The following is an 18651-nucleotide window of genomic DNA, read 5'->3' on the forward strand; positions in this document are numbered from 1 at the left end:
CTGAGCTCTTCAGTAAGGCCATTCTACTGCCAATGTTTGTCTATGGAGATTGCATAGCTGTGTGCTCAATATTATACACACGTCAGGAATGGGTATGGCTAACTTTGTATATATAATATATATAGTGTAATTCACCTATTACAAACAGCCTATGTGAATGCAGCCGTTCGCACAACTGTCTTACCAAAATAATGCAAACTAAATGCTGAAAGTAAGGCTACCAGTTTCAGCATTTAGTTTGCATTATTTTGGTAAGACAGTTGTGTGAACGGCTGCATTCACATAGGTTGTTTGTAATAGGTGCAAACAAAATGACTTAATAGCAGTTTGGTTTAGAATTCTGCGAATTCGAACAGAACAAAACAGTGGTACCAAGTCATACAGAAGGCCTAGTAAATAAAATATCTGATCAATAAAGGCATGACAGAATCTATATTTAGGCTAGTTAAATTAACAGTAAGCAAACTCAGTAAACAAAAAGCAAATTTACCAAATAAATAGGCGTATATATATGTCCCCTTCAGAAACACATTGTGATATGGCAAAATACACTTCAGTGAATCAAAATCCACCCACGTAATCAATTAAGCAATGCCAGCCTAACATAAATATGTTCCCAATACGTACAGTTCCATTTACAACCACGAAACCCAATAGCCTACCAATAAAACCGTAATAGAATGGATCTATTTCTATGATGAAACACACCGATATGTAGCTATACCCAGGGTATAGCATTTGGGTTATTGAATTGGAATTATATTGAATTCCATTTATATCACGCTATACCACAATAAACATAAAAGTGCAAATGGTTTTGAACAAGAAGCTGGCGCAAAATCACCGCTGCGCTCTATCAAATCAAATAAAATTTTAATGGTCACATACACATGATTAGCAGATGTTAATAGTTCCGACCATGCAGTAATATCTAACAAGTAATCTAACAATTTCACAACAACTACCAGTGTAAGGAATGAATAAAAACATGTGCATATACTGTACATATATGGATGAGCGATGGCCGAACAGCATAGGCAAGATGCAGTAGATGGTATAGAGTACAGTATATACATTTGAGATGAGTAATATATGATATGTAAACATTATATAAAGTGTCATTTTTTTAAAGTGGCTAGTGATACATTTATTACATCCACATTTTTATTATTAAAGTGGCTAGACATTTGAGTCAGTATGTTGGCAGCTGCCACTCTATGTCAGTGATGGCTGTTTAACAGTCTGATGGCCTTGAGATAGAAGCTGTTTTTCAGTCTCTCGGTCCCAGCTTTGATGCACCTGTACTGACCTTGGCTTCTGGATGATAGCGGGGTGAACAGGCAATGGCTCGGATGGTTGTTGTCCTTGATGATCTTTTTGGCCTTCCTGTGACATCGGGTGGTGTAGGTGTCCTGGAGGGCAGGTAGTTTGCCCCCGGTGATGCGTTGTGCAGACCTCACTACCCTCTGGAGAGCCTTACGGTTGAGGGCGGAGCAGTTGCCGTACCAAAACCGGCCAAAATTCTTCAGCCTCCTGAGGTTGAAGAGGCGCTGTTACGACTTCTTCACCACGCTGTCTGTGGGGTTGGACCATTTCAGTTTGTCCGTGATGTGTACGCCGAGGAACTTAAATCTTTCCACCTTCTCCACTACTGTCCGGTCGATGTGGATAGGGGGGTCCTTTGTTTTGGTGACTTCGAGTGTGAGATTGTTTTCCTGACACCACACTCCGAGGGCCCTCACCTCTTCCCTTTAGGCCGTCTCGTCATTGTTGGTAATCAAGCCTACCACAGTAGTGTCTTCTGCAAACTTGATGATTGAGTTGGAGGCGTGCATGGCCACATAGTCATGAGTGAACAGGGAGTACAGGAGAGGGCTGAGAACGCACCCTTCTGGGGCCCCAGTGTTGAGGATCAGCGGGGTGGAGATGTTGTTTCCTACCCTCACCACCTGGGGGCAGCCCTCTCTCTATCCCAGTCTGCTGTCCCCACATGCTTCAAGATGTCCACCATTGTTCCTGTACCCAAGAAAGAAAGGTAACTGAACTAAATGACTATTGCCCCGTAGCTCTCACTTCTATCATCACAAAGTACTTTGAGAGACTAGTCAAGGATCATATATCACCTCTACCTTACTTGACACCCTAGACCCACTTCAATTTGCTTACCGCCCCGTTAGATCCACAGACGATGCAGTTGCAATCGCACTGCCCTATCCCATCTGGACAAGAGGAATAACTATGTAAGAATGCTGTTCATTGACTATAAATAAGCATTCAACACCATAGTACCCTCCAAGCTCATCATTAAGCTCAAGGCCCTGGGTCTGAACCCCACCCTGTGCAACTGGGTCCTGGACTTCTTGACGGGCCGCCCCCAAGGTGGTGAAGGTAGGAAACAACACCTCCACTTCTCTGATCCTCAACACTGGGGCCCCACAAGGATGAGTGCTCAGCCCCCTCCTGTACTTACTCCCTGTTCACCCATGACCCCCCCCCCCCTATCCACATCGAGAAGACCACAGTGGAGAAGGTGGAAAGCTTCAAGTTCCTCAGCGTACATATCACGGACAAACTGAAATGGTCCACCCACACAGACAGTGTGGTGAAGAAGGTGCAACAGCGCCTCTTCAACCTCAGGAGGCTGAAGAAATTTGGATTGGCACCTAAAACCCTCAACTTTTACAGATGCACAATTGAGAGTATCCTGTTGGGCTGTATCACCGCCTGGTACGGCACTTGCACCGCCCGTAACCTCAGGGCTCTCCAGAGAGTGGTGCGGTCTGTCCAACGGATCACTGGGGGCAAGGAACCTGCCCTCCAGGACATCTACAGCAACCGATGTCAAAAGAAGGCCAAAAAGATTATCAAGGACAACAACCACCCGAGCCACTGTCTGTTCACCCCGCTTTCATCCAGAAGCCAAGGTCCCTACAGGTGCATCAAAGCTGGGACCGAGAGACTGAAAAACAGCTTCTATCTCAAGGCCATCAGACTGTTAAATAGCCATCACTAGCACATTAGAGGCTGCTGCCCTATAAACATAGACTGGCCACTTTAAAAATGGAACACTAGTCACTTTAATAATGTTTACATATTTTTCATTACTCATCTCATATTTATACTGTATTCTATCCTATTCTACCTATTCTATCTTAGCGTGTGCCGCTCTGACATTGCTCACCCAAATATTTAGATATTCTTAATTCCATACCTTTACTTTAGATGTGTGTGTATATTTGTGAAATTGTTATATATTACTTGTTAGATATTACTGCACTGTTGGAGCTACAAACACAAGCATTTCACTACACCCGCAATAACATCTGCTAAACACGCGTATGTGACAAATACAATTTGATTTGATTTAACCTGGGCTGGCTCCTCTGTTTCAAAATCATCAGAAACAGTCGCTGGAGGGGGATGTGGAGCCATTATCCTGATGGTGCTTGTGCAAGGGTGGGGAGGATCTGCATGTGGAGCTAGCTGGAGCTCAGCAGGCATCATGGTGGTTTGATGCTGTTGCTGCTGCTGCTCATTGCTCTCCTTCTCCTTTTGGCTTTGCTTGGGTACTTTGGCGAAGCCAATTTCCGATATACATCATGGCAGATTATCTGGTTCAAGCTTGGTAAATAGGCTAAGGCTAATACTCAGGAGTTGGAACCAGTTCATGGAACAGAACCAAAAACCGTAAAATAAACATGTTTTTCAAGGAACAGAAACAGAAATGAAAGTGATCAAAACTGTTCCGGAACAGAACCGTTATTTTAAAAAATGGGAACTGATTAGTAACATTATTTTACGTTCTAGGCCTTTTTTTCTAGTCCCACAAAGTAACCAAATAAAGCGCCTACGCAAAGCTCTGACTGTCACTGAGAAACTTATTTTCAGCCTGCCAGCTGAAAATCTTTGTCGGTTTGTGGGTGTTTAGGCCATCTGCCCCTCCCTCCTCCAAAGACTACTATGACGTTAAAAGCATGATTCAGAAGATAGTGAATGGATTAACATTTTCAACACTAGTTAAGGATACTATAGGCCTAGTTATCACGTTATATCTTGGATTTATCAACTACAAAAAGGTAAGACGTGTTTTTAATTCTGGTGCAGCTGTACACACAAGCTTGTTAGCTAGCTAGCTCAAAGGACATGAAAAGTTCCTTAATAGAAGCTGTTACTCCTAGGTATAATTCTGTGAACTTAATTCAGATAATTCATGTCATAATAAGATGTCCAGCACTTCAAGCCTACCTCCTCAACCCTCTCCTCCTCAACAGATTTTGCAACAACCTTGTCACTCAATCATTTGGTATTTTTTGCTATTTTTATATAGGGACATAAAACTTAAACTGAGGCGGCATAAGTTTCAATTGAGGGGGCTAGGCCCTCTTTTCCCCCTCGTGGAGCTGGGCCTGCATTACATACCTTGCCTGTGGTTGAGGTGTACAGAGGTAAGGTAAACCCAAAACACACATCCTCAAAACAACCCTACTACCAGCTAACTGACTGTCATGACCATTCAGTTCTGTCTCAGTGCCAAATCTTAGCCAGTGGCGTAATAACTAATTACATCCATTCTAGTACAATTACCCTTCCTGGTGTCGTTTGGAGAGTCAACAGACATCAGAGGAGCACTAGTCAGCCTTTCTAATGTAGGCTATGATGATGAAGTGTTCAAATGTTTTCTAAGGAGTTTAGAGTGCCATGTTTTCACCATTGCCAGTTTAGGGTGCCATGTTTTCTGATGTTTCCTCCTCCAGCTATGTCATCTGTTATTATGATTTTTCTGAAGACAGTACTTCATGAGAGGAAGAAGTAAGAATGGGGGATAAAGAGAGCAGGGGAGGAAAGGAGGAAAAAAGAGCAGGAGTGGTAAATTAATGGTCACAGCATCTCCATGACAAAGCACTGACCTTTTGGCTTTCTGCATCGCTGTACATCAGGCCAAAGTAGTCCTTCTCCAGCAGGTTGAGGTGCTCACACACCATGTCCAGCAAGGCCTGTCCTTTGCAGTGCTTCTGCAGAAACACCCACACAAACACACGTGCCACAAATAAAGTGTTATTTAATCAAGGGTCAGGTGATTTCTGACCATGTGACCTGGTCTCACTCATTAAAGCATTACGGCACACCATACAAAAATGTACCATGGTACTACTATGGTACTTTCATACATACCATGGTACTACTATGGTCATTTCACTTATACCATGGTATAGTCTGAATCATGATGGTACTACAATGGTACTGCCATTATACCTAAATATTACCATGGTACTGCATAATTTATACCATGGTATAAATCTGAATCATGGAAATGTACCATGGTTTTAGCTTTCAATTATGATGTTACTGCCATGCACCTAAATAATACCATGGTATTGCATCATTCATAACACGGTAGACGTGGATCCTGGAAATACCATGGTTTTAACCGGCATCCTACATTATACCGCGGTAACTCACAATTATGATAAATGGTACCAATAATTATCATATGGTACCATCTTTATTAATTGTCTGTTACCATAGCACAATGGCAGTCTAATACATTAAATACATAAAAACAAGGTCAAAAGAGTTTGGTTGGTATTATATTGATGAATTTATATACCAGTATGGGAACGTTTTTGATAAAGTTAGAGGCAGGAAGTACTGTTGGTCCAAATGTGTCTGTAACATCAAAGAAAAAGGGAAATAGGGGTAATACTTTCTGTATTAATAGTACCGTTTTTTTGCTCATCTTTGGGTTCCCTTTTTTGCCAACCTTAAATGTGGGAGAATGTAAAATATATGGTAGCCTAATCCTTGGTATTTTGTAATAATTTACTGTATTTATAGTCAAGGGGTGTTGCGCTTGTTTCGGCCCATAGAGGGAGCTGCTCGCTCTAGGGGTTGCATCACGTGCTCTCACTCTCACGCTAACCTGCCTAGTAAATGAGTCAGTTGAATGAGAGAGCCAACTGAAAAGAGAAGCACCAGATAAATGTAATATTTTAAACATTATCATCACGGTGAGCAATTGTAAAGCATGCGAAACACCCAGTTACGCGGAGTGTAATGATATAATATATTTTTTTATGATGTTTGGATAGTTGAATTAATTTATAAAAATCTGTTAGCATAGAAGCTAACGTCGGCTAAAGTTAGCGCCAGTCAAGCTAGCTTGTCGTAATCATGGCAACAGGACAAACTTCCTTCATTCTTCTCACCATACCCTATCCAGGTCCCAAGGTTTAAAAGGATATACTATGCTACTAGACCATGTGTGTTGTGGTTTTCACTATGAGCTAAAGGGGTTTAAAAGGGTACTAGGCCTACGCCTTTCCATTGCAGAGCGAGTAGTCAATGTTGCATTATGTGAGTACCATAAATTACTTTGTTTTTGGTCACTTTACCTGAAAAATGGTGAGACACAGACAATCATAATACATTGTAAACAACTACCATGCATTCATGTGTCACTACATGCTGCTAGTACAAAAACATGGTATTTTTTCATTGTACTACCATGATTCATTTTTGTACCATGGTAGCTAGTACAATTTTAAGAAATAGGGTTTTTTGGTCACTGCCTTGGCAGGAAAAGTACTGTTGCAATACCATGGTATTTTCCTGCCATGGTAGTACAATGAAAAAACTACCATGGTACTATCATGTTTTTTTGGTCAGTACCATGGCAGGAAAATACCATGGTATTGCAACAGTACCATGGTATTTTCCTGCTATGGTAGTGATCAAAAAAACATGATAATACCATGGTATTTTTTTCATTGTACTACCATGGTACATTTTTGAAATGGACTGCATGGTTTTGTTGACAAGCACACATTTGTATTACTGGAATTACGTTTATTAGAGTGTCATGTAACTTCAAATGTATCAACACAACAGAATGTGTCTCTCCCCAACATCATCCCCAACCAGATAGGGAAGCCATCTTGACACCAGCTACTATCTATTGTTGTCTACAGACTATAACAGCTCTTCCCTTGAGTGCTGTGTTACAGTTAGAATTCATCAAATACTTGACTTGGAAAATTAAAACAGAATTTTAGAGGAAGATTGCTTTCTGCATGATACGTGTCACTCACTTAACTGTAACCAAATTATTTACTTTCTGATCACATTCCTGGGAAGGAAAGACAGAATATGTGTGAAAATAGATGTGAAGTTGCTCAAATGTCCAAAGAAATTCTAGCCAAGATAGTTGACTGATGGGGCAGCACTTTCGCAAATCATTCTAGCGATGTTATACCTTCATGTAACTTGAACAAAAATAGGGGAAAACGATTGTGTGTAATTTCAAATACACATTCGTACATAACAAAACATCACTCTGAAACCAGCACAGTAGCATGGTACCCTGGTCTGTAGATCCCAGAGTTCAGACTATGGGTGCTGCTGCACACACACAGATACACACACGCTTTTCCCTTGGGGTCATAGCCAGCGAGCTGTGTGTGTGAACTGTGTGTGCTGCTCTCCAGGGAGCAAGCTTCTGTGCTGCTCACTGCTTGCTTTCCCTGGAGCCTGGTTTCCGTGGTGGCAGGCAGACAGAGCAAGTCGTTGCCAGGGAAACAGATGCAGATGTATGCTCCCTCCCTCTATTTTTTTGTTCCTTTATATCTCAAGGCCAGAGCTGGAGGGAGTGTCTCCTTTGGCTCATTATGGTTGAAGAGATGGTGGGGCAAGACTCTGGAAGCACTTATGAACTCTTACTGTCACTCACCACAGTCCCCATGGTTGTGGGGAGAAGACATGGATGTGGTTGTGGGGTCTGTATGGAGTGGACTGTATAGCTATTAAAGGCCCAGTTTTCCTGTGTTTTATATATATTTCCACTATGAGGTTGGAATAATACTGTAAAATTGTGAAAATAATGATGCCATTTTAGTGTAACCTATTTGAAAAGAACACCTGAAATTTCATCACCAGGGGGTAAATTTGTTAATAGACCAATAAGAAAGAGAGCTCTAAACCTCTCTGCCAACAGTTCGTTTTTGGATTTACCCTTCCCACTCAGACCACTCCCAGACAGTCCTAGCAAAATTCTTGCTTGAGAAATTGGTCTTTGCTAAGTAGCCATTTTTTTTTGTTTTTTTTGTTGGCCATTTTAATTTAAAACAATCCCAGTAAGGTACTTAATTGTTACCCAGAAAATATTTGATATTGATATTTTAAAGAATGTCTGCATTGGACCTGTAAAGATACAGTATGTATGGGCATGTTTAGGATCTTAATATATCCAGTGACTAAGGCATTGAGGCGTTTCTCCATGGACACTCCCTTTAACAGTGCAATTCATTTAACTCCACTTTGAGCACTTCCACAGTAAATGACAAGCATTTTCTCTCAAAATAAACAAAAGTAACACACTGAAACCATTGCAAAGTGTACAAACAAACTCATTGTCAGAGTCACAGAGCATTTAAAAAAAATATATGGCTCCCAAAATAGCTCCATTCTACACAATAACAGAGTGCAGCTCATCCATGCATGACCTGGTAGAGTATACACCAGGGAACTGAAGGAAGGGGTGAGGGAAGTGTGGGAGTGCGTAGCCCCGTCTCCCCTCTCTCCACTGTGGCCCCTTGGGAGCCAGAGCCAAGCAGCCATGACAAGACAGGCTAATTAACCCTTGGATGGGGCAACTCCTCCAGTGAGAATTGTCACAAAGGGGTGCCTGCCTTCCCTCAACGCTATTATTATCAACTCCTGGAGCATGGAGGAGGTTTGATATGGCAGGCCTGACGTTCCAACCCACCAATTAAACACAGGAAGGGGTTCGGTGGGAGGCCAGGAGTGAGGTGAGGATAAACGTTATACTGCAGCAGCAGCAGGGATGAGTAAAAAGAGAGGGTTGATTTGTACATCATTTTGTAGCAATGAATGGAAGTACAAAAGGAAGCAAATGATACTTCATTGCATAAAGGCTTTGAAAATCATAATGTGGAGTTTTATTTCCAGTGCTGAGAACAGCTTGAGTTGCTTGAGAGTATTTGAAATTTAAAAAATGGCGACATTTTCTTTTGAGAAAGATTGATAAAAGCAAGGGAAATATTCTAGAGATTCTTATATCAGAAACACACTCACATACCGGAAGTATCCTAAGGGCAGCTCACAATACCACAATATTCTAATTTCTACTTGACTGCACCTGGGTCGCAAAATTGAATGAGTATAGATTTCCCATTGTTCTGTCACTGGGTTTTGTTGAGGAATTTTATTGGGCAGAAGAGGGATGTCATTTGACCCTCAAATTGTACAATATTTCTGCTCTGTTATGTTGCATATCTATATATAGGAGGCTTATATAGGAGGCTATCAGCCAAGCCTTAGCTTTTGATAATATATATTGAACAAAAATATAAACGCAACATGTGAAGTGTTGGCACCATATTTCATACTCGTCGCCAAACACACTGGATCCATGTCATCTACAAGACCCTGCTAGGTAAAGTCCCCCCTTATCTCAGCTTGCTGGTCACCATAGCATCACCCACCTGTAGCACGCGCTCCAGCAGGTATATCTCTCTGGTCACCCCCAAAACCAATTCTTTCTTTGGCCGCCTCTCCTTCCAGTTCTCTGCTGCCAATGACTGGAACGAACTACAAAAATCTCTGAAACTGGAAACACTTATCTCCCTCACTAGCTTTAAGCACCAACTGTCAGAGCAGCTCACAGATTACTGCACCTGTACATAGCCCACCTATAATTTAGCCCAAACAACTACCTCTTTCCCTACTGTATTTATTTATTTATTTATTTATTCTCCTTTGCACCCCATTATTTTTATTTCTACTTTGCACATTCTTCCACTGCAAATCTACCATTCCAGTGTTTTACTTGCTATATTGTATTTACTTTGCCACCATGGCCTTTTTTTGCCTTTACCTCCCTTATCTCACCTCATTTGCTCACATCGTATATAGACTTGTTTATACTGTATTATTGACTGTGTGTTTGTTTTACTCCATGTGTAACTCTGTGTCGTTGTATGTGTCGAACTGCTTTGCTTTATCTTCGCCAGGTCGCAATTGTAAATGAGAACTTGTTCTCAACTTGCCTACCCGGTTAAATAAAGTTGAAATAAAATATCCCAGAAATGTTCCATATGCACAAAAAGCTTATTTTTCTAAAATGTTGTGCACAAATTTGTTTACATCCCTGTAAGTAAGCATTTTTCCTTTGCCAAGATAATCCATCCACCTGACAGGAATGGTATATCAAGAAGCTGATTAAACAACATGATTATTATTAAAAAAGCCAGCAGCATACCACCCTGCATACCACTGCTGGCTTGCTTCTGAAGCTAAGCAGGGTGGGTCCTGGTCAGTCCCTGGATGGGAGACCAGACGCTGCTACAAGTGGTGTTGGAGGGCCAGTAGGAGGCACTCTTTCCTCTGGTCTAAAAAATATCCCAATGCCAGAGGACAGTGATTGGGGACACTGCCCTGTGTAGGATGCTGTCTTTACTGACTCTCTGCGGTCATTAAAGATGCCATTGCACTTATCGTAGGGGTATTAACCCTGGTGTCCTGGCTAAATTCCCAATCTGACTATCACGGTCACCTAATAATCCGCAGTGTAAAATGGGCTCTTTCATCCCCCTCCTCTCCCCTGTAACTATTCCTCAGGTTCTTGCTGCAACTTACCTGGTAAAATAACAGATAAATTATTACACGGGTACACCTTGTGCTTGCTACAATAAAAGGAGGGAGTGTGCAATTGGCATGCAGGAATGTCCAAAAGAGCTGTTGCCAGAGAAGTGAATGTTAATTTCTCAACAATAAGCTGCCTCAAATGTAGTTTTAGAGAGTTAGGCAGTACATCCAACTGGCCTCATAACTGCAGGCCACAACCCAGGACCTCCAGATCCGGCTTCACCTGCGGGGTCGTCTGGGGGAGGGCTGGTGCTGAGGACTATGTCTGTCTGTAATAACGTGCCTTTTGTTGGGAAAAAAATGCCTTCTTTGCTTGCTCTTTCCCTACAATGCAGTCTTCAATATCAGTAGTACTAGTTGATAATAAACAGCTAGATGGTGCCGACAGAGATGGTTGCCTCGCTTCAGGTCCTTAGAAAACTATGCCGTTATTTGTTTTTTTATGTATTATTTCTGACATTGTTAGCCTAGAAAATCTCAAGTGTTATTACATACAGCCGGGAAGTACTATTGGATATAAAAGCGATGTTAACGTACCATCATTACGACCAGGAATACGTCTTTCCCGAAGCGGATCCTGTGTTCGGACCTCCACCCTAGACATGCAATCTTATCCCAGAGGCCGACCCAAAACAACGCGGTCACCCTGGACATGCAATCTTATCCCAGAGGCAGATGGAGCGGCCTACTGGTCAGACTCAGAAGGCGAGCACACCATCCATCGCTTCCGAGCATATTTCTCGCCAATGTACAAGGTGGACGAAATTAGAGCACGAGTTGCCTTCACGGAAACATGGCTCACTCTGGATATGTTGTCAGAGTCCGTAAAGCCACCCGGTTTCTTCACGCATCGCGCCGACAGAAACAAACATCTCTCTGGTAAGAAGAAGGGCGTGGGTGTATGCCTTTATGATTAACGACTCATGGTGTAATCTTAACAACATACAAGAACTCAAGTCCTTTTGTTCACCCGACCTAGAATTCCTTACAATAAAATGCCGACCGCATTATCTTCCAAGCAAATTCTGACTATACGCTGACTAGGTGAGCAAGTTTATTAGCAAGTGCATCAGAGATGCGTCAAGTTGCTGCAGGGGTGCTGAGATGTTGGCCGGGGTAGAGGTAGCCAGGTGGAAAGCATGGCCAGCTGTGGAAAAATGCTGATTAAAATGATTGATTATCTTAGATTTAATGGTGGTGACAGTGTTTCCTAGCCTCAGTGCAGTGGGCAGCTGGGAGGAGGTGCTCTTATTCTCCATGGACTTTACAGTGTCCCAAAACTTTTTGGAATCAGTGCTACAAGAAGCAAATTTGCTAGAGAGGATTTGGATGATCCAGAAGAAGATTGGGAGAATGTCACATGGTTAGATGAAATCAAAATATAACTTTTTGGTAAAAACTCAACGCGTTGTGTTTGGAGGACAAAGAATGCTGAGTTGCATACAAAGAACACCATACATACTGTGAAGCATGGGGGTGGAAACATCATGCTTTGGGGCTGTTTTTTCTGCAAAGGGACCAGGATGACTGATCCGTGTAAAGGAAAGAATGAATGGGGCCATGTATCGTGAGATTTTGAAAACCTCCTTCCATCAGCAAGGGCATTGAAGATGAAACGTGGCTGGGTCTTTCAGCATGACAATGATCCCAAACACACCAAATCAAATCAATCAAATGTTTATTTGTCACATACACATGGTTAGCAGATGTTAATGCGAGTGTAGTGAAATGCTTGTGCTTCTAGTTCCGACAATGCAGTAATAACAAGTAATCTTGTTACAATTCCAAAACTACTGTCTTGTACACAGTGTAAGGGGATAAAGAATATGTACATAAGGATATATGAATGAGTGATGGTACAGAGCAGCATAGGCAAGATACAGTAGATGGTATCGAGTACAATATATACATATGAGATGAGTATGTAAACAAAGTGGCATAGTTAAAGTGGCTAGTGATACATGTATTACATAAGGATACAGTCGATGATATAGAGTACAATATATACGTATGCATATGAGATGAATAATGTAGGGTAAGTAACATTATATAAGGTAGCATTGTTTAAAGTGGCTAGTGATATATTTACATCATTTCCCATCAATTCCCATTATTAAAGTGGCTGGAGTTGAGTCAATGTCAGTGTGTTGGCAGCAGCCACTCAATGTTAGTGGTGGCTGTTTAACAGTCTGATGGCCTTGAGATAGAAGCTGTTTTTCAGTCTCTCGGTCCCAGCTTTGATGCACCTGTACTGACCTCGCCTTCTGGATGATAGCGGGGTGAACAGGCAGTGGCTCGGGTGGTTGATGTCCTTGATGATCTTTATGGCCTTCCTGTGACATCGGGTGGTGTAGGTGTCCTGGAGGGCAGGTAGTTTGCCCCCGGTGATGCGTTGTGCAGACCTCACTACCCTCTGGAGAGCCTTACGGTTGAGGGCGGAGCAGTTGCCGTACCAGGCGGTGATACAGCCCGCCAGGATGCTCTCGATTGTGCATCTGTAGAAGTTTGTGAGTGCTTTTGGTGACAAGCCGAATTTCTTCAGCCTCCTGAGGTTGAAGAGGCGCTGCTGCGCCTTCTTCACAATGCTGTCTGTGTGACTGGACCAATTCAGTTTGTCTGTCATGTGTATGCCGAGGAACTTAAAACTTGCTACCCTCTCCACTACTGTTCCATCGATGTGGATAGGGGGGTGTTCCCTCTGCTGTTTCCTGAAGTCCACAATCATCTCCTTAGTTTTGTTGACGTTGAGTGTGAGGTTATTTTCCTGACACCACACTCCGAGGGCCCTCACCTCCTCCCTGTAGGCCGTCTCGTCGTTGTTGGTAATCAAGCCTACCACCATTGTGTCGTCCGCAAACTTGATGATTGAGTTGGAGGCGTGCGTGGCCACGCAGTCGTGGGTGAACAGGGAGTACAGGAGAGGGCTCAGAACGCACCCTTGTGGGGCCCCAGTGTTGAGGATCAGCGGGGAGGAGATGTTGTTGCCTACCCTCACCACCTGGGGGCGGCCCGTCAGGAAGTCCAGTACCCAGTTGCACAGGGCGGGGTCGAGACCCAGGGTCTCGAGCTTGATGACGAGCTTGGAGGGTACTATGGTGTTGAATGCCGAGCTGTAGTCGATGAACAGCATTCTCACATAGGCATTCCTCTTGTCCAGATGGGTTAGCGCAGTGTGCAGTGTGGTTGAGATTGCATCGTCTGTGGACCTATTTGGGCGGTAAGCAATTTGGAGTGGGTCTAGGGTGTCAGGTAGGGTGGAGGTGATATGGTCCTTGACTAGTCTCTCAAAGCACTTCATGATGACGGAAGTGAGTGCTACGGGGCGGTAGTCGTTTAGCTCAGTTACCTTAGCTTTCTTGGGAACAGGAACAATGGTGGCCCTCTTGAAGCATGTGGGAACAGCAGACTGGTATAGGGATTGATTGAGTATGTCCGTAAACACACCGGCCAGCTGGTCTGCGCATGCTCTGAGGGCGCGGCTGGGGATGCCGTCTGGGCCTGCAGCCTTGCGAGGGTTAACGATGTCTTACTCACCTCGGCTGCAGTGAAGGAGAGGCCGCATGTTTTCGTTGCAGGCCGTGTCAGTGGCACTGTATTGTCCTCAAAGCGGGCAAAAAAGTTATTTAGTCTGCCTGGGAGCAGGACATCCTGGTCCGTGACTGGGCTGGATTTCTTCCTGTAGTCCGTGATTGACTGTAGACCCTGCCACATGCCACACCGCCTGGGCAACGAAGGAGTGGCTTCGTAAGAAGTATTTCAAGGTCCTGGAGTGGCCTAGCCAGTCTCCAGATCTCAATCCCATAGAAAATCTTTGGAGGGAGTTGAAAGTCCATGTTGCCCAGCAACAGCCCCAAAACATCACTGCTCTAGAGGAGATCTGCATGGAGGAATGGGCCAAAATACCAGCAACAGTGTGTGAAAACCTTGTGAAGACTTACAGAAAACATTTAACCTCTGACATTGCCAACAAAGGGTATATAACAAAGTATTGAGATGAATTTTTGTTATTTACCAAATACTTATTTTCCACCATAATTTGCAAATAAATTCATTAAAAATCCTACAATGTGATTTTCTGGATTTTTTTTCTCATTTTGTCTGTCATAGTTGAAGTGTACCTATGATGAATATTACAGGCCTCTCTCGTCTTTTTAAGTGGGAGAACTTGCACAATTGGTGGCTGACTAAATACTTTTTTGCCCCACTGTATATCTCGTTTTTATTCGTATATATTTTTTATATTTTTAATCTCCATTTCCATCTACGGACTGAACATACTCTCCTGCAACCCGCCACACCCAATGTGGTATGGATCTGCTATTTTTTATAGAACCGGAACCCCCTTCAGTAACTAGCCAGATAACTAGCTACTAGCTAGTGGTCAATTAGCCACTGCTAGCGGTCATCACATCACATACATTGACAAATGTATGAAGAGGAACAAGGTGCAGCATGGTACTGTACATGTTCATGATTTGTAATAAAACTGAACACTAGAACAAAAAATAACAAAGCGGAACAAACAAAACAGTTCTGTCTGGTGCAGACACACAAAACAGAAAATAACTACCCACAAAACACAGGTGGGAAAAGTAGTATGGTAGTATGGTTCTCAATCAGAGACAACGATAGACAGCTGCCTCTGATTGAAAACCACACCCGGCCAAACACACAGATAGAAAATAGAAAACATAGAACACAAAACATAGAGTGCCCACCCCAACCCACGCCCTGACCAAACCAAAATAAACACATAAAAAGGATCTCTAAGGTCAGGGCGTGACACCATCGCTCATCCATATATTTATATGTACATTTTCTTATTCATCCCTTCACATGTGTGTGTATTTGTGTGTATGAGGTAGTTGTTGTTAATTTGTTAGATTACTTGATAGATTTTGTTACTATAACATTTTTAAGTCAAGTAGAACGAAAACACTAGAAATATAAATAAAAAAAAGAGTACAAGAATGTAAGTCAGCTATATTGTATACAGGGTCAAGAACATATTTCAATGTGCAGGGATACTGGAGTGGTAGGGTTAGATATGCATAGGGGTAAGGTGACTAGGCATCAGGATACATGATAAACAGAGTAGCAGCCGTGTATACTGTATAATAATTGCATGTGTGTGTGTAGAGTTAGTATGCATGTGTGTGCGCGTTGTGTGTGGGTTGGTTCTTCTATCCTTGTGGGTACCTAAGGAGAGTAAAACAAGGAAAATGCTCTGTTGTGGGGACATTTCCCACGTCCCCATGAGGACAATGGCTATTTTAAGCTTAGGGGTTAGATTGAGGGTTAGGGTTACAATTAGGGTTAGAATTAGGGTTAGGCTAAGGGGTTAGAGGTTAGGTTTAGGAGTTAGGTTTAGGTTTGGGTTACGGGTTAGGTGAAGGAAAAATAGTATTTTGAATGGAAATACATTTTAGATCCCCACGAGGATAGAAGAACATAATGTGTGTGTGTTGGAGTGTCAGTGTGTGGTGTGTGTGCATAAATAAAAATACAATCGAACGGTCAATGCAGATAGCCCGTGTAGCCATTTTGTTAGCAATTTAGCAGTCTTGTGGCTTGAGGATAGAAGCTGTTCAGGAGCCTGTTTGTGTCAGACTTGATGCTCTGGTACCACTTGTATGCGGAAGCAGAGAGAACCGTCTTTGTCTTGGGTGTCTAGTCTTTAACCTTTTTAGCATGAGAGCTACTTTTCTAGCTTTCAAATAGGCACATTCTTCTCTTCTCCTGTCCCCTGCAACTCTCAAAGTAGTGCTCTATATTTTCTGTCAATATACCTGGTAAAATAATGGTTCATAAACAACCTTATCAATCTGCGATTTTTTTCTCTCCAAATTATGTTTTATATTTTCCAAAAATATGTTCTCAGTTTAATATTTCCTGATTTAGATTTACAATTGTTCATAGAGGAACAAAGACATTGGATGTTCTGAGTCCATGTAAAACCTTAAACCACTTAAAAAACAGAATTGTTTTTTAATTAGGTCTGAAATAAAATGAACACATTTATATATTTGAATGTAACTCTCCTTTAATTGCCATCTAGCGAGTGAGGAATAGATACAAATGATATATTTACTCATGATATTCTTCTGCCAGGTAAGCCTACTTTGCAGTTAACGTTTAATTGAGAAGGTTTTGGGGAAAGTACTGCTGTCAACCCACAAAATGGTTATCATATCAAATGGCTACACACAGAGTGCTAGACAGACGCACGCACTACACAGACAGGGTCCCAAGCTTGGTGACGAGCTTGGAAGGGACTATGGTGAATCCAATGCTTCACATAGGTATTTGTCTTATCTAGGTGTGTGATGGCAGTGTGGAGTGCAATTGATGATGTGTCTGGGATGATGTGTGTCATAACCAGCCTTTCAAAGCACTTCATGATTACAGATGTGAGTGCTACAGGGTGCTAGTCATTGTGGAAGGTAGCCTTAGAGCTCTTGGGAACATGAATGATGGTGGTCAGCTTGACAAATGTATGGATTACAGACTCGGACAAGGAGAGGTTGAAAATGAATGTGAATATGCCTGCCGGCTGTTCTGCGCATTCTCTGAGAACGCGCCCTGGAATACCGTTCAGCCAGTGGCCTTACAAGTGTTGACCTGATTAAAAACCTTACCTCAAGTTGGCCTCAGAGAGCGAGATCACCCAGTCCCCTGCGTCAGAGGGGGCCCTCATGCATGGCTCTGTGTTGTTTTTGTCAAAGTGTGCATAAAATGCATTGAGTATGTCGGGGCAGATCATGGCTGGGTCTTCCTTTGTAATCCGTAATGGACTGTAGTCCCTGCCACATTCGGCGGGCAGTGGAGCCTGTAATAGGATTCCACCTTGTTCCTATATTGTCATTTTGCTTGTTTGATGGTTCTTATTGTGCTTGTTTGTGCCCTCAGCCTTGGATTTGGCTGTGGTAGCCCTGTGTGCGGTAGTGCGGTAGCCCTGTCCTTAGGCTTAGCGCCAACCTCTGTGTTAATCCAGGGCTTTTGATTGGGGAAGCAGGGATCCTTCACTGTGGGGACAATGATGGCAATGTATTTCCAAATGAAGCCAGTGACGGAGGTGGTTAGCTCATCAATGCTATCGGCGGAGTCCCTGAACATAGTCCAGTCAGCGCTAGGAAAGCAGTCTTGTAGCATATCCTCCGATTCAGAGGACCATATCAGAGCAATGGAGCATGTCATGGGTACTTCCTGTTTGAGCTTTTGCTTGTAGACAGGAAGCAGGAGTATATAGTGGGGAATTAAAATCATTGGCAACAAGGAAAGTATACACTCCCAACAAGGAGTACTATAGACACACACACACAAAAAGTTTAATTTATATTTTGTTTGTCAATTCTGTGAGACATTCAAGTTGTGATTTTGCATGCAAATGGAACATCAATAATGCTGGAATCGCCCATGTTTAGGAGGGGCTATGGAAGAGGAGCGTGGCATAGCCTGCCAGGATAGCACAGATTGGCCAGGGAGAGGAGACTTACATCCACCATCCCAAACACACAGGGAGGGACAGTGACAGACAGACAGATAGACAGACAGACAGACAGACAGACACTTACTCCTTGTTATGCATCACAAAACAGTCCCTGAAGCATGGTGATAAAGCCATATAGTATATGCATTACTAGCTACCATTAGAAGACACAAGACAGCAACAGTATAGTGCTCTTGCCAATAAATACAGGTTTCTCCATCTCTAAGAGTTCACACATCACTCCTTCAACAAAGGGTGCTTCTCTTGACCCATTTTCTAACTGAATACAGTGAGCACTCCCTCCCATCACGAAGCATTGCCTACCACCATGAAGCATTCCCTACCATCGTGAAGACGTGTCCTGTTTGGTGATGGTGCTGTGATACCAGGCATTGTAAGCGGGTGAGCCTGCTTTTCCTCCACTATATTCTATGTGTCACTTATTCTAATGACTGGAATCTGTGTCTGTGGCAGAGAATGTGTAACCTTGCATTGGCCTT

General features: G+C 42.8%; 1 protein-coding gene and 1 long non-coding RNA gene across 37 annotated transcripts in view; one reads left to right on the forward strand and one right to left on the reverse strand.

Annotated features, from left to right (window-relative positions):
• The window catches only part of LOC110494609 (band 4.1-like protein 1), a 180855-nt gene that overhangs the window by 75581 nt on the left and 86623 nt on the right, over positions 1-18651 (reverse strand). For all 36 annotated transcript variants that reach the window (XM_036950706.2, XM_036950701.2, XM_036950699.2 and 33 more), the window contains exon 4: positions 4908-5012. In XM_036950706.2, the coding sequence (XP_036806601.2) occupies positions 4908-5012 (105 nt within the window). The remainder of the gene's footprint in view (positions 1-4907; positions 5013-18651) is intronic.
• Positions 1-18651, forward strand: part of LOC149976104 (uncharacterized) — a 101635-nt gene that overhangs the window by 50898 nt on the left and 32086 nt on the right. The window lies entirely within an intron of this gene.

This window comes from Oncorhynchus mykiss, chromosome 17 (genome assembly GCF_057628025.1).
Source record: "Oncorhynchus mykiss isolate SJ-2025 chromosome 17, ASM5762802v1, whole genome shotgun sequence".
NCBI classification, from domain to species: Eukaryota; Metazoa; Chordata; class Actinopteri; order Salmoniformes; family Salmonidae; genus Oncorhynchus; species Oncorhynchus mykiss.